Source organism: Nannobrachium achirus (assembly GCF_963921795.1).
Source record: "Nannobrachium achirus genome assembly, chromosome: 2".
NCBI lineage: Eukaryota > Metazoa > Chordata > Actinopteri > Myctophiformes > Myctophidae > Nannobrachium > Nannobrachium achirus.
Genome location: NC_137811.1, coordinates 22,290,337 through 22,305,451, shown reverse-complemented (window position 1 = coordinate 22,305,451; position 15,115 = coordinate 22,290,337). Strand labels below are relative to the sequence as shown.

Here is a 15,115-nt window from a genome sequence, read left to right as displayed (position 1 = left end):
TGCAAAGTCTGGATGAGAGACAGCGGACCATCAATCATTAGTCTGGCACTGAGGCACAAATAGACACCCTTTTGAGCGGTGCTAACTGCTCCTACATCTGGCTTTGTCTGTTTGGATGTATTGTATGTATGTATGTATGTATGTCCCAGACATACATACAGACAGACAGACAGAGCTGTGTGTTCTTCAACTAGAAATGCAGATCCTAGAGAAACTGTGTGGGCTCGCTGAAAACATGCACAAAGTATATTATGGCCATACAAAAAGTACACATCCACAGTTTGTGAAAACATGGTGGTGTAGAATATAAGACATTATACCATTTATATTACCAACAATTTAATATAAATGTAAGACATAATTTGTTGATGCATATATCATCAACATAAACCAGTTATATAATCATGGAAATGTTTGGATCAGGCAAACAAATGTGGATGGCAAATGTGGATTCCCATAGGAATTCACTGGGAAAGTGTTTTTTTTTTTTTTTTCAATCACAAAAAGTAAAAGAATTACAAGCACACATGCGTAACTGCGTAAAGGTGAACAAGTTGAAGTTTGAACGGAATTAATAGCTCAGAACATGTGGACTAGTTTTAAGTACCAAACAATGTGGAATCAGTAATATAAATGGTCAGGAAAAAAAATCATCATTACCCATAGGAATTCACTGGGAAAGTGTTCTCTTTTCTCTAACGAGTAAAATACAAGCACACATAACTGTGTAAAGCACCTTTCAGATGGACGGCGGTTGACGTGCCCTAGTAATTGATTTTCAATGAGAAGCGGGTGATTATTTGGGACGCGCTGAGAAGTTGAGGCGCGGAGAGATATCGGCCGGTGTTTACTCGCGGAGCGATTGTGCTTGTGTCTCCACTGCGGTGTGATCCCTGCTGATCCAAGGGAGAACGCGTCAACCGCCGTCCGTCTGAAAGGCGCTTAAAGCTGAACAATTTGAAGTTTGAACGAAATGTGTAGCTCAAAAACAAAAAACTAGGTTTAGGTGCCAAAAAATGGAAATGGGATTGGTGTGCTTGCTAAAGCGAGCCCACTTCATTATTCCAAATTTACACTAATGTTATTAAGTACACAGAAACACAAATGCAGAGAGGAAGAAGCACAAAAAGAGCGGAGCAAGCCAATCACTAACTTTCACAAAGCTGTGTCCAGCTCCAGCTTCAAACGTCTCCCACAGCTTTAAAATGTCTCTCTCTGTCAGTCCTTGTTCTGCCCCCTCAAGCCTTTGCCAGATTATACTGTTCCAGTGGAGGATTAGCTTCTCTCAAGTCATTTCAATCTGTAGAGGTGCCTTTTTTTGCAGCATCATGCCTCTATCGGCCCCAAAGAAACATCACTGGGAGCAGTACATCTCAACCAGTCTCTGCACCAGCGTACTGTGCTGATTCACACAATCTGATTCAGACAGTATTTGATTTGATTGCTCCTGTCAACCTTTATGAATCATGGTTAGTTTCTTTACTTTGCCAAGTGCCATTGCAGAAATATACTTTTTGCTTGCACTGCTTTTGCTTATGCACAAGGGTTGTATAGGCAACCTAGGGTGCCACATATTGTAGGAAAAAAACACACCTAGTGTGAAATGAGCAGTCCCACGAAGCTTGGCCAATATGACCCTGGGCACGCTCCAGAGCCTGGACAAAGCCAGATGTTGGACCTTATAGCTCCTTCCAGGAGCACCGCTCAAAAAGTATAAAATAAAAACTAAACTGATTATAAAAATTCAAGCTAAATGTAATTTGTATGATTATAAAATGATTAGTACATAGTACACAGGTGCTGTAAGTGATATTATTTGGTGAAAACAAGAATCTAAGTTAAAGCTGTGTGTTCTGGCAACCATGGCTGTATTGAGCGTTTGCTCAGTAACAGTAATCCCCCCATCTCTCCAGCTCCAGAGTAAATAGAAAATACATTTTCAGCTGGGTAAGCAGTTTCATCCAATTGGGAGAGAGAATCCAACTTCAATTCCGGTTCCAATTTTGTCTGCTCAGTTTTTTTTTTGTTTCATCACTTGTTTGTTCTCTCTTCTGATTGGATTGGAAAAAATACTAAAGAGCTGGAGAGCTATAATGCAATGATTACTATTAGAATATAGCTATTGCCACTTATTTTAACTTACACCCTTTTGAACCGGTGAAAGCCTTCCAAGGAGTGGCTTTGTGTGTCCCGTGCGTTCAGGATTGAGGATTGGTCAAACTCCAGATAAAATCATTCAGAGTTCAGAATTCATAAAAATATAGAACTAAAGCACATAGAAAGTATAGATCTAGAACACAGAATGTAAAGATCTAGAACACAGATTTCATAGCTCTAGAACACATATAATAAAAATTCACCGCTTCACTTCGAACCGAGGTTTGTCTTTTTAAGACATGTTATGAGTTTCCCAAAGGGACACACATAAAAAAGAATAATTTAATAAATTACAGGTGCTGAGCAAAGATATGTACACTTAGAGGCCCGGTGGCGCAGTCGGTAGCGCTGTCGACTCACAGCTAGAAGGTCCTGGGTTTGAAGTACCAAGTACCACTGTCAGGATATGGTTGCACAATGCTAGAGTGTTTTCAACTGTAAAATGTTCTCCAACTCTGGATTCTAACAGCCAATTTGAAACATCAGGCATGGCCTTTTCTTGGAGGCTACTGTGTTATTACGTGTCATGGTCAATCAATCTGGGCTCATGCTCAGAAAAGATTTGAGCCGAAGTGTTAATCTGGGACTAGATTTGCTTCATTTGTTTCTCTTATGTCAGTGTAACCACTTGACCATCATATATCAGCTCTCGTTATATAGTTGTAATACTTGAAAAATAAAGGAAGAATAACATTTCAGACTAACTTAACATAACTTAGCATTAACAGTGTTTCCATAGTAACTTGATATTGCTGACTGTGTCCAACATAACTGTATGAAATATTTCTCTATATTGTTTCCAATATTGACTTTAAATAGTAGAGCAATTGCGCAAACACAGGTGTTACCAATGATAATAATTAAGGCTCCGTTTCATTTCGTGTAGAGCTTTTCCAGTGAGCCAACATGCACTATAGCAGCAGTGCCCTGACTCTGTTTGACCCCAAAAGGAACAATTAGAGACAATTAGTGTCATTGGTAACACACGTGACATTTCTAGGCAATATGGCTGTCTATTGTCACTATTATTGTTATCTCCACCAGGCCAGAACGGTAGAGTCCGTCGGTGCCACTATCTGTCTGTCCGTCCGTCCATCTATCTGACTGTAAGCTCAAGTCAAAAAGATTCCCTGAATTCCTTGGGCGCTACTGACGCTACTCCCCATATAGCCCATGTGTATTTTAATACAGATTTCAGAATTTCACATGTCATGCCATCAGCAAGACAGTGGATTGTCAGAAAAAATTCAGAACATTGCCAGTAAGAAAGGAGGAGATTTGCAAAGGTGTTGTTATGCTATTCAGATTATATTTCCAATGAAAAGAAGTGTCTAAAAGTAACACTTGTTTTCAGTAACAAAAGATCAAGAATTAGCAAGGCTAAACAGTGATAAGAACCTTGGGAAAACAAGTGTTTCTAGAAAAAAATTGAAAAGTACAGTACCCGAAGTTCTAAAATGGCATATCTGTATATATTTATCTTTAATTTACTAATGGAAGTCAATGGGGATTAGATTGGCCCAGAGTCGTCTAGTCAGAGAGTTCTGCCACTGTGGGGTCAGAAACAGTGCTGGTCACGTGGTTCATTGTCACTTTACACCTCATAGACTTCAATGCATTTTGGAAACTTCCGGTTCGGGGTTTGTCACTATACGCCAATAGATGTGTGCGTGGAAGACCTGGCCCCATGAAGTGAACGGGAGTGACGCCACTCTCTCTATACAACACTCTGGATTGGCCAAAACCTTGTGGAGTCCTATGTGACTGATGTCATAGACTGGCCACGTGAATTCCAAGATCCACAGTGAAACCATTACCATTATTTATAGCTGCTTTAACATTACAAATAGCACACAAAGACAATGGCAAGTACCAAAAAATGCAGACATTACATTAAACAGCAACAGTAAAATGAAAACAAATAAAACATACAAAAGACGACAAGCACACCACCGGTTTGACATGATTGCATGTTACAGGTCACCAGAGACTTTTTTCCTTGAACTGTTCAATAAGGTACCCTGAAGCTCAGCCTAGAGGGGTCCACTGCATCCAAGACTGGCTGCCATACCCTTGTGAACCCTTCCATGTTATCACTGAGAATATAAGTCCGTTTTTCCAGCGGTATCAGCCCATTACCTCTCTATACCAATCGTCCAGTAGGAGTGTCCTCATTGATCCACAGTTTGAGAATAGTCTTTCTTGCTAAATAGAGCAGGAGGAGAGTTTTTCTTCAACAGCTATTGATAAGATGAACCAGATCAGATTTTTCCAGGCATTAAAAATCAGTATATCTTTAAGTGTTTTGATCTATGTCATAGTTAACACTACAGTGTTGTTTAATATGTCTGTTCAGTTTTCCTACAGTGTATCTATTTAATATGTACAACACTGTTGTTTAGCCTATACAGTAGTATACAGTACATGTTTGTCTATATATATATCCCTGAATAGTAGGCCATGTAGGCCTTAATATGTTATAATAACCCTCTTTAACCAAAATATACTATTTAATACACTTACAATGTCTTCCTTTGAGAGAAATAAGTTCTATTTTCAACCCATGGGGGGAGCCATTGCACTGTCTGCCGCAAGGAGTGATGACTTATGTAAATGCATTTTGGCTGGCCGGCACCTGTTTCGAATGATTTCAGTGCATTGAATGAGAAATTATCAAGTGTTTTCAAGTGTTTGAATGGTCTGGTATCTCGGATACTCAATTCTGGGTATCCCGGTATCTCACAGTGGATGGTTGATCAAAACAATGAAACAGTGGCTTGATTAGTAGTGAAATGTCGACATCTAGTGGTCAACCTCAGAGGTACACAATAACAAAACCTGAGCTGAATTCCAGCATCGAACTAGAGGCCATGGATTCTCTGTTCCCCGGTGTAACGCTCCACGCCACAGACCCCGACGGAGCGGCGCGGTATTGAGCGCCGATGACCCCCGTGAGTCGCCACCGAGGCGAGCGCTAGCGAGCCGAGTTGCCGCGACGAGTGGTGGGAACGGCGCTCAATCCCACTCAGCCGCGTTATCGAGATATGTGCCGTTATGGACAGAATAGTAAATATTCAGTCCCTCACTATCCACATCTACCCCACTGCACGTCTCCAGCACTATCCACGTCAAAGATAAATGCACAAAAAAGGAGTCACATCATCCGTTCATTAGCTCAGTCAGTAGAGCACGGATGCAACAAACCCACGACTTGGGTTCGATTCCCGTGAGGGGAATATAATATTCGAGGCGACAGATATCGGCGCATGCGTACATCAAAGTGCACGGAAACAGGATACCCCGTGGATACTCCGTGGATACCCCGTGCATTCAAACGTCTGATAAATGGTGAAAAAGTCCGATTGAATGCGAAGAGAGCAGTCGAAGTTGGTGTGGCCGGCCCATAGGGTTAATATGGAACGTCAAAACAACGTTCTCTTTACAATATTTAAAACATTGTCTTGAAGCTCAGATTAACTGTAGTTAGTAGTTTGGTGCTTTTCTGTTCTGTTCATATCAAGTAGGATGTTTTGACGTGCTTGTAAAGTGCTTAATTCAACATCTAAAAGTGTTTACACCGCCATTTTAAATGGGCCCGTCCACCCAAAATAGATTTACTACGTCATCACTCCTTGCGGCAGACCCAATGGGTTGAAAATAGAACTTATTTCTCTCAAAGGAAGACATTGTAAGTGTATTAAATGGTATATTTTGGTTAAAGAGGGTTATTATAACATATTAAGGCCTACATGGCCTACTATTCAGGGATCACTTTAAAATGTGCCACTGTATTGTCTAGTACATTTACTTTCCTCTCATATTTTATGATAGATTTGTTTTTGGTTTCCACCCTATAGTTTCCACTATAAGTGCACTTGTTGGGTCTGTAGACTCAGGCACGCACGCAGGCACGCACGCACAGTGTGGTGAGCCGCAGCCCCAGCCTGAAGCCTCCAAAGTCTAGTATCTGCTCTCGCTCCATAGGGATGTCCCTTTGGAGTGATGGTTAAGATATTGGACTTTCACGCGGGAGACCTGGGTTCGAAACCGGGTGGGGAGGTTTGGATCACCTCTGTTACATTGGTGCCGTGACCCGGATCCGGCTTCCCCGTAGGAGGAGGTCAAAGGTGGATACTCCGTCGATACCCTATTGGTAGTTCCCCCAACGAACCTCGTCACTATGGGCGATCGGGCTTTCGCGGCCCGGGCCCCAAAACTCTGGAACAACCTGCCTGTGGACTTAAGACTTGCCCAGTCAGTGACTTCTTTTAAGTCACTCCTGAAAACGCACTTATACACCAAGGCCTTTCCTAGACTTTAGCACTTGCACCTTGCACTTTTCGTAACTGTGTTACATTGTTATATCTATATGTCTACGTCTGGATTTGCCTTCATTTTTAATTATATTTTTACATTTTATATTTTATACCTTATTTTACATTCTATTTTATATAAGCATCTTAATTGATTGTGTTATCTCTACAAATGTTTTTATTTTGCTCCATGACACTGTAAAGCACTTTGTAAACGTTGTTTTAGAAAAGCGCTTTATAAATAAAGTTTATTATTATTATTATTATAAAGGGGGGGTGAGTGTAGTGAGTTGCACGGTGTGGTGAGCTGCAGCCCCAGCCTGAAGCCTCCAAAGTCTAGTATCTGCTCTCGTTCCATAGGGATGTCCCTTTGGTGTGATGGTTAAGATATTGGACTTTCCCCCGGGAGACCCGGGTTCAAAGCCGGGTGAGGAGGTTCGGATCACCTCCGTTACGCACGCACGCACGCACGCAGACACACAGACAGACAGACAGACAGACACACCAAAATGGACACACAAACACAATCACAATCAGTCGAATGGTCAAGAACATAATGGCAATTTTTCTCCCCTTGCATTATGCCTAGTCTCAGACTAAAAACCTTTACCTTTCTTTTTTCGATGGATGTCTACATTGAAATTTCTTTCAGTCTAGGAATAGGGTTAATCCATATCTGGGAAAGTGGATCACTATTTATTTCCCCCAAGACAAACAAAGTCCTTTAACAGGCTGTGAGAGCATCAAACAGATTTTATCATCTCAGCACTTTGCTGCATCTTACGCTCAGATATGCATCCATGCACTTTGTTGGCAAAGTGTACACTGTAGGTGTTTGGCGCGTGCGTGCGTGCGTGCGTGCGTGCGTGCGTGCGTGCGTGCGTGCGCGGCTGCGCGCGTGCGTGCGTGCGTGCGTGCGTGCGTGCGAGCGAGTGCATCTGTTTGAGCCAAACACTTCCCCAACCTCCAAGAGGTTGTAAACAGCAGTTGATCTGTGTCCTTGGGCACACTAATGCTAGTGTGTGTGTGTGTGTGTGTGTGTGTGTGTGTGTGTGTGTGTGTGTGTGTGTGTGTGTGTGTGTGTGTGTGTGTGTGTGTGTGTGTGTGTGTGTGTGTGTGTGTGTGTGTGTGTGTGTGTGTGTGTGTGTGTGTGTGTGTGTGTGTGTGTGTGTGTGTGTGCAGTCACGCAGCATGCGCGCATTCTGCGCGCATGATGTGTGTCTTTAGGCAACTAACTAAAGAAATAACTAAATGCATCTGTACTTCTAGCAGCTGTTGAATCATAGCAAGAGGAGAGATACAGAGAGAGAGAGAGGGAGTATGAGAAGTGGCACAGAGAGGATAAACAAAGAGAAATGGCAAAGAACCAAAGTGAACGGGGGGGGGGGGGGGGGGGGGCTGTAGAACTGTCTGGACATTTCTTTATGAAGTAGGACAGAGGTTCCCTTTTCAGGCCGCGACCCCCAAAATGATCATAATTTGAACAGGGGAGCACTAAGAGTTGAGGCATTACATTTTGTATAACACGGTTGGTTATATTGTGAAAATAGCAGATCTACATGCTCACAACGCCTCGCAACGCGAGGCGTTGTGAGCATGTAGATCGGCTATTTTCACTATTTCTGCCTCTAATATTTGACAATTTGGCCGATGTTTAATTTGTCATTTTAGAGGTATTAAAAGTCCTTAAATTGTCACTTTAGAAATGTGAAAGTACCCTCTATACACTTTATGTTGTTGTTTTTTTGTTCGTTTTTTTTTACTGTTTACTGAGAAAACAACATTGCTGCACATTAAGTTAATCACCTGGGGACCCCCCAAAATACCCGACCCACAGGTTGAGAACCACTGAAGAAGGAATTGGGAAGATAACCTGAGAGAAAGAGTGAATGAGAAATGGAGAGAGAGAGAGGGAGAGAGGGAGGGATAGCGATAGAGAGAAAAATGAGCTCGCCTATATTTCAGACCACATCCCAGTTTAATGTTTGTTCTCTTTTTGTGCATCCTATTCTTTTTATGTTCCAGGGTCCTGCCGGCACCAAAGGCGATAAGGGAGAGAGAGTAAGTCATCCCGCCCATATCCTTCAGCCACTGTTTAGAACAAATCAACGTTTATTGCTCCATTTTTGCAGCGGAAATTATGTTATGTCGCTGACAGCGCAAGATTCACAATTACTTACTAATGCTCTACACCCTTGTTCGGAGCAAACTGAATTACTTTACAAGCATCTTATCCCCCCCTGTCCTACTGTCTCTCATAAACAAACTCTGTATTCCCTTCTCTATCTCCATTTATTTACATTTACCATGTATAAATATTCAATATACTGTACAGTATCCACTTCATCCCCCCCCCCTCTCTCTCTTTCCCTCTCTCCCCCCTCTCTCTCCCCTCTTTCCCACATTCCCATGTGACTTAAACTTAGAGTAAACTGTATTAAATCAACCTTTACTGCTCAAATTTGCAGCATAGCGGTGCCTGCATATTGCTGACACAGTAGCTAGGGCCATATCTGCTGAGAGCTAGAGGAATGCACTTTGCCAACTAGAGGCACTCCAGAGACGGACCCACAGGATTTCTTCATCCAAACTAATCTAAACACGTTTACATCCTAGCAGGGGCAGCACAATTACTATGCAGATTCTTTTCCCCTTTTATTTTCCTGGCTCGTGGGAAAGTACGTAAAAGGCAATTAGAAATCAGTTCTCACATTAACGTGAGAACTGATACAGCAGAAGAGATGTGAATGCTGTATAAAGATGTCATGTCGTAACAGCATTGTGTTTGCTCTTAAAGGGTGATGTCCAGTCCCAAGCAGCAGTGCGTGCCATTGCACGTCAAGTCTGTGAACAGCTCATCCAGAGTGAGTAGACTATACTGTACAAACAAAAAGGAAATGTCAGCATCACTGCTTCACAGAACTTTCTTTCACACTCATGCATATATTTACATTATTCCTCCATACCCCTGCATAAGTAAAACAGCAATAAAGCACAAATAACCGAGAATTGTTCCACACAGCTTGTTGCAAAAGTTATTTTTTATTTTCTTGTTTGTGTTAGGTGCTAGTCACTATCCTATCCTAGTCATTATCCTATTTGTTCTGTTTGTTTAATTAGCCAGTAGCTATGCCCCTCCCCTAAAAGCTTTTGTCCAATGCTAGCTTAGCAACCGGCAGCTTGCCAAGGCTGTTGCCAAGGCAAACCTTGGCAAGCAGGAAGTTATTCTAAGCTAGCATTGGACAAAAGTTTTTTGGGAGGGGCATAGCTACTGGCTAATTGGTATTGATATTAGTAATTGTAGCGGCTGGGGCACAATGACGGTGGTGTAGTGGCAACGGGGAGAAGATGACAGCCAGCCCCATGGCCTCCCCTAAGTAACAAGAAATCTTGTGAAATAAAATGTCGCCAGCCAATCATCATGGACGATGATACACTGAAGAAGAAGTAATTGTAGCAGCTGTTCATCTTACGGTTCAAGTATTATATTAACAACAACCATTGTTATTATATCTATTTTTTTACATAAACAAATAAAGAAAGTGTGGGGATTTAGCGAGCGCAAATAGCCACAACATCTACAAGCTCACAACACATCTTGTAAACCAGCTCGTTCTGCTATTTTGAAATGGTATCCAACAAAACTACAAAGATACATTGTTGGGTTCCTGTCCTCTCCTCCATCCAGACCACCTGTCTCGGTACAACTCCATCCTGAACCAGATCCCCCAGCCGGCCGTGGCAGTCCGGACGGTGCCTGGACCACCCGGGGAGCCCGGCAGGAGAGGAACCCCGGGGCCTCAGGGAGAGCAGGGCCCAGCTGGCAGGCCGGGCTTCCCCGGGACCAATGGCCAGAACGGACGGCCGGGAGAAAGAGGTGAGGTGCAGGGAGAGGGTGGCGGGAGGTTTTGATTAAGTTTTACATAGGAAAAGGTACAGTTTCATGATGAGGGAGAACTATCAAACCCGGCAGAAACGTGACCGTCAGTGAGTAAGTAGGTTGGTAGGTAATGCCTCAGTGTCTATACCTGACCTGTTGTGACATCACATTGTTGACTCAATGACCAAGGCAGCTTAGTGCCTCAATGTCTGAAGCTGAGCTGTTGTGACATCACATTGTTGACCCATATTTGGACGCTCCATATAGACAGAATTAATTTACAAATGCCTCAATCTCTATAGCTGACCTACCCATATTTATGGAGATCCCTGATGTTATCAATATTAAGACCATAGCTTGGAATGCCCAAATATGGACATATTGTGGGAGTCTCATGTGGTCTATAACATAAGACATCTATGATGTCAGATGTCATACTCATATTTGGGAAAATATTTTAAACAACCAACCGCAACTCGAATCATACTTGACTGAAATCCATCCTGTGCGAATTCTGTCCTGCTTTTTGCCCTTCATCTTACTAGGTCAACTAAAGGGATACACCCAAGAAAGCCTATGGCTTGTTTCAATTGAGATTCATTTTTTTTTAACTCATAGAGGCAGAGTGGGGGATGTATAAAAGAAAGTATATGTTCAGTCTGTTACAGCAGTGGCTTTCAACCCTTTTCATATCAAGGTCCATTATTTATTCTGCATTTGAGCCGAGGACCACCATTTAGCCTCTCAGACCCAAGACTTAATAATTTAACTTGTGCGTGAATTGGTTTCATTTTACACTCTCAAGAGTTAAAGATCTATAAGGGTCCATTTGGTTGTAAACTCTCCATCATTTAGCTGGGGACCACTGGTTGAGAACCTCTTAATTACAGCACAGCCACCTATTCTAATTGTTGTTACTGTTACTGTATATGCTGAGAGTGCAGAGTATTTGGACCATTAACTCTGACCGTGAAAGAGTCCATAAAAGCTACGATCTGCGTGACTTAAAGTTAGGACGGTGTTCCTAATGTATAGGACACTCAGTGCATGAGAATGATGCAATAAATGCCAAGTGATGGAGGGGCGGCTTGGAGAGAGGGAGGGAAGGTAACATAAAATATCATGGTTTACTAGCCTAGAATGGACAGCCCAGATTGAGAGAGAGATAGATAGAGACAGAGAAAGGTGGGAGGGAAATTGTATTGCGATAGTAATTTACACAATAGGTTAAACAGTATAAATCAGGGGTCTTCAACAGGGGGTCCGGGACCAGAGTTACTACAGGGGGTCCGCCAAATCTTTGTGATAGGATAATTGTTTTAAATTAACAACTTTAACCCTCACATCCCTATTCTGAGGAGAACTTTAGCCAAAAATAGCAAGTCTACAAGCTCTCAACGCCTCGCAGTGCGAGGCGTTGTGAGCTTGTAGATCGGCTATTTTTGGCAAATAGGTTTGGTGTAGAGGTTTAAAAAAAGAGCAGATCAAATTGACAAAGTATCGACGATTTAAGTGGTTAAACGTCTGAAAAAAACAACAACACATTAACACGAATCCAACATAGACTGATGACAGTGCTGTCAAACAAGTCTATGAATCTATCTATGAAATCTATGAAAATCTGCAACACAATTTTATACAATATGTAGTGGGGGTCCCTGCTTCATCTCTCTCTCAACTAAGGGGTCCTTGACCTGAAAACGTTGAATACCCCCGGTATAAATTATTTCCTCAGAAAAGTACTCTCCTGTCTGTGTGCCTGTGTACAATAGCACATTCTGAAGATGTATCAGTGCTTCACAGATCCAACGCAAGCAAAGAGGCGTGTTGTTGTAAAACACCGCAACTACATGTGTTATCGAGGATATCAACCATCAGCACAATCTGTGACACATTAGCATATTGTTTAGACAGCTACGTGTTGTAGTGTAACGCGAGGGGAGTTTGTCAAACAGCCAGCCACCGTGGCGTGACGAGATGCCACGATCAGCTCAGTAAGGGATTTAGTGACTAGCGCGCCAGACTAAATTAAACAGCTTGTATTATAAACAACTCTAAAATTGGCATTCGGCGCTCGAGCGCCTCTTATCGTGATAACATAATAGAGACCGTATCCATTGGTTTGGTCTCCGTGTGTGGTCAGGGGCCGCTCTCTTACTTTCCAATCAAAGCAACAGATTTACAGTTTGTGGTTAGGGCTCGCTTTTAATGTCGCTTCAGTTTAAAAGGCAGTAATTCAAGTCTGCCTTCTCCCGCACTCCTTTACAAGAGAAATCATTTATGTTCAAACAACCTGCTCGCTGTTCACCCCTAAACAGCTCCAATGCAGTAATGCTGTTAGTGTGGTCTTACTTGGCAGGGTGACCCAGGGTCACGGTCAGTGGTGTAAAGTAAGTAGGTACATTTACTTAAAGGAGTAGTTCACCCCCAAAGATTTTTTTTTCTTTTTCCTATTGATTACATATGACCATTTGAAATTAGCCGCATTGCGATGCATTGTGAGATCCTGTAGATCTTGTAGATCTGCTATTTTCAAAAGATTGTTATACATTTGAAAACTTGAAATGGAACATTCTGCCTGATCAGTACTTTTACTTCTGGTACTTTAAGTACATTTTGATACCAATACCTTTGTACTTTTACTCAAGTACGTTTTGAATTCCTGAACTTCTTTTTCCACCAGTGGTCAGTGGTCAAAACATATTCCAGATTGGTTGTCCTCTCTTCTACCCTAAAACGGTGGTTCATTCATTCAGGCCTTATGGTTCTCAGGGCCCCGGCCTGTAATTCTCCCCTTTAGCAGTCAGGAGCCACTGGTCCAACTCACACAAACTACTTTATTTATTTTACACGGACTACTGACAATAGAGTATTCAGACACTGCAGGGAGAAAAAGGTCTAGGGCACAAATACAACAGATTAGACTCATTTTCCTTGGGGCTATAACCCTTTCTAGCTTCTTCTAAAACAAATAAACTAAATGGTAATTTTATATGGAAGGCTGATACTCGGGTGGTCAGGCAGGGACTCTATGGCCTCTAAGTATTGGAAGAGCTGGTTTCCTTAAACACATTACGAGGACCTTTGTTCTATAGCAAAATAAACTATATAGAGTGGATACCGTATTATCTGGAGTAGGAAGATAACATGCCTCAACCTTTCATTTATGGACAAGATAATGGAGGTTTATATTCATAAAAGCTGTTGGCAGATTTAATGCGACATTAATGGACAAGACCTTCATAGAAGACTATTCTGACTAATAAACTGGCTACCTTTCCTTTTCTATGTTTTGGGGCATTTCTCATCGCCGCCACCCAATTTGATAATTTGCCTGTTGCAGAAGTGATTCATCAAAGGAAGCCTGATACATTAATATTCTGTTTAACCTTGAAACAAAAAAACTTTCACTGATTTAACGTAGGCTGTGCTAGGAGAAATAATGGCTTAAAAGCAACGCAAACGTTTTCTCCGGAGAGTCCCATTTTCAAAAGAACTCATCTCGCAACCTAAAGCTTATTTTGCAGCCTCATATTTAGACCTAATCTAATTAATCTAACTAATTACAGCAGGGAGCTCAGAGCACTGGGGTAACTCTAAAGACGGGTCCTTGTTCCTCTCAGAAACAACAACTCAAGGCAAGCATGTGCACACATAGACATCAAAGGGGGCTGGAGCCCCTGCTGTTTTATCCGTCTGTAAAAAGTGCCCTCTCCAGACCCATGGATGCAGTTTTTACTATGGTGAAAGAAATGCAAATGCCCTCTTTCCATGCCATACCTGAAGGCAGCATTGAAGAGAATTGCCTTGTCCGAACTCTCCTGAACTTGAATTCAGCATCTCATGTTGAAAGAATTGCCCTATCTGTGTGAGAAATCCATGCCGTTACGCCACATCTCCAGTATTGACTTGATAATGCCTAGTTTAGTGTGGTATCACTCGCCGAAAATAGACGACCTCCAAGCTCACAGGTCTGCTATTTTCGATATTTTTCACCAAAAGGCCTTTTTAGAAATGTCAGTCCCTGCCTCTCTAACATTCTCGGCACGTCCCTGACTCAAGGCAACGTTGGCTGCGTGTTTCACTCAGAAACCCCATGTCATTCTGGTGTTAGACCAAAACCACCAGCTAGCCACCAACCACAGTTTGACTCACTAAGACAGGGCCACGTCTGTGCTGGAGCATTAGTGCACTGCATAATGCGTGCGTGATATGTGCTGTAATACTGTATCTCAGTCGTTTTCAAACCTTTTCATATCAGTTCGTACCATTATTTATTCGGTATTTGAGCCACGGAACACCATTTGATGAGATTCAGCCTCTCAGACCCCAAACCCCCAAAAAATGTTTTGTTGTCGTTGGATAAGATTTTGTCCACAATTCCATACTGTAGGCCAGGGGCGTCACACCAAATTCTGGGCCTTGGGTACAAGGATTCACTGCGGGCCCCCCATGAATGTTAACTATTGAAAAATAGCAGATATACAAGCTCACAGCGCGGCACCGAGTGCCGCGCTGCGAGCTTGTATATCTGCTATTTTTGAAAAATCGTGAAAATGTGTGCAAGAAACCTATTTCAAGGAACCCCATGATGATATGTATTTGGCCACGGACCCCGATCTCAAAATATTTAGTTCCAGGGACCCCCAGAAGCAAAATTTGAGCTAGACATGTTCGCTTAAAAAATACATTATATTCAAAGATTTTCACACATTTTCACAACTTTTCAAAAATAGCAGATCTACAAGCTCGCAGCGCGGCACTC

At 42.3% G+C, this 15,115-nt stretch overlaps 1 protein-coding gene across 1 annotated transcript in view; it reads left to right on the top strand.

The window, feature by feature from the left end:
- Positions 1-15,115, top strand: part of col14a1a (collagen, type XIV, alpha 1a) — a gene marked incomplete at its 5' end in the record, with an annotated part of 191,350 nt that overhangs the window by 168,990 nt on the left and 7,245 nt on the right. The window contains 3 exons of the mRNA XM_080752542.1: positions 8,496-8,531; positions 9,268-9,334; positions 10,159-10,347. Coding sequence (XP_080608668.1) covers positions 8,496-8,531; positions 9,268-9,334; positions 10,159-10,347 — 292 coding nt within the window. The remainder of the gene's footprint in view (positions 1-8,495; positions 8,532-9,267; positions 9,335-10,158; positions 10,348-15,115) is intronic.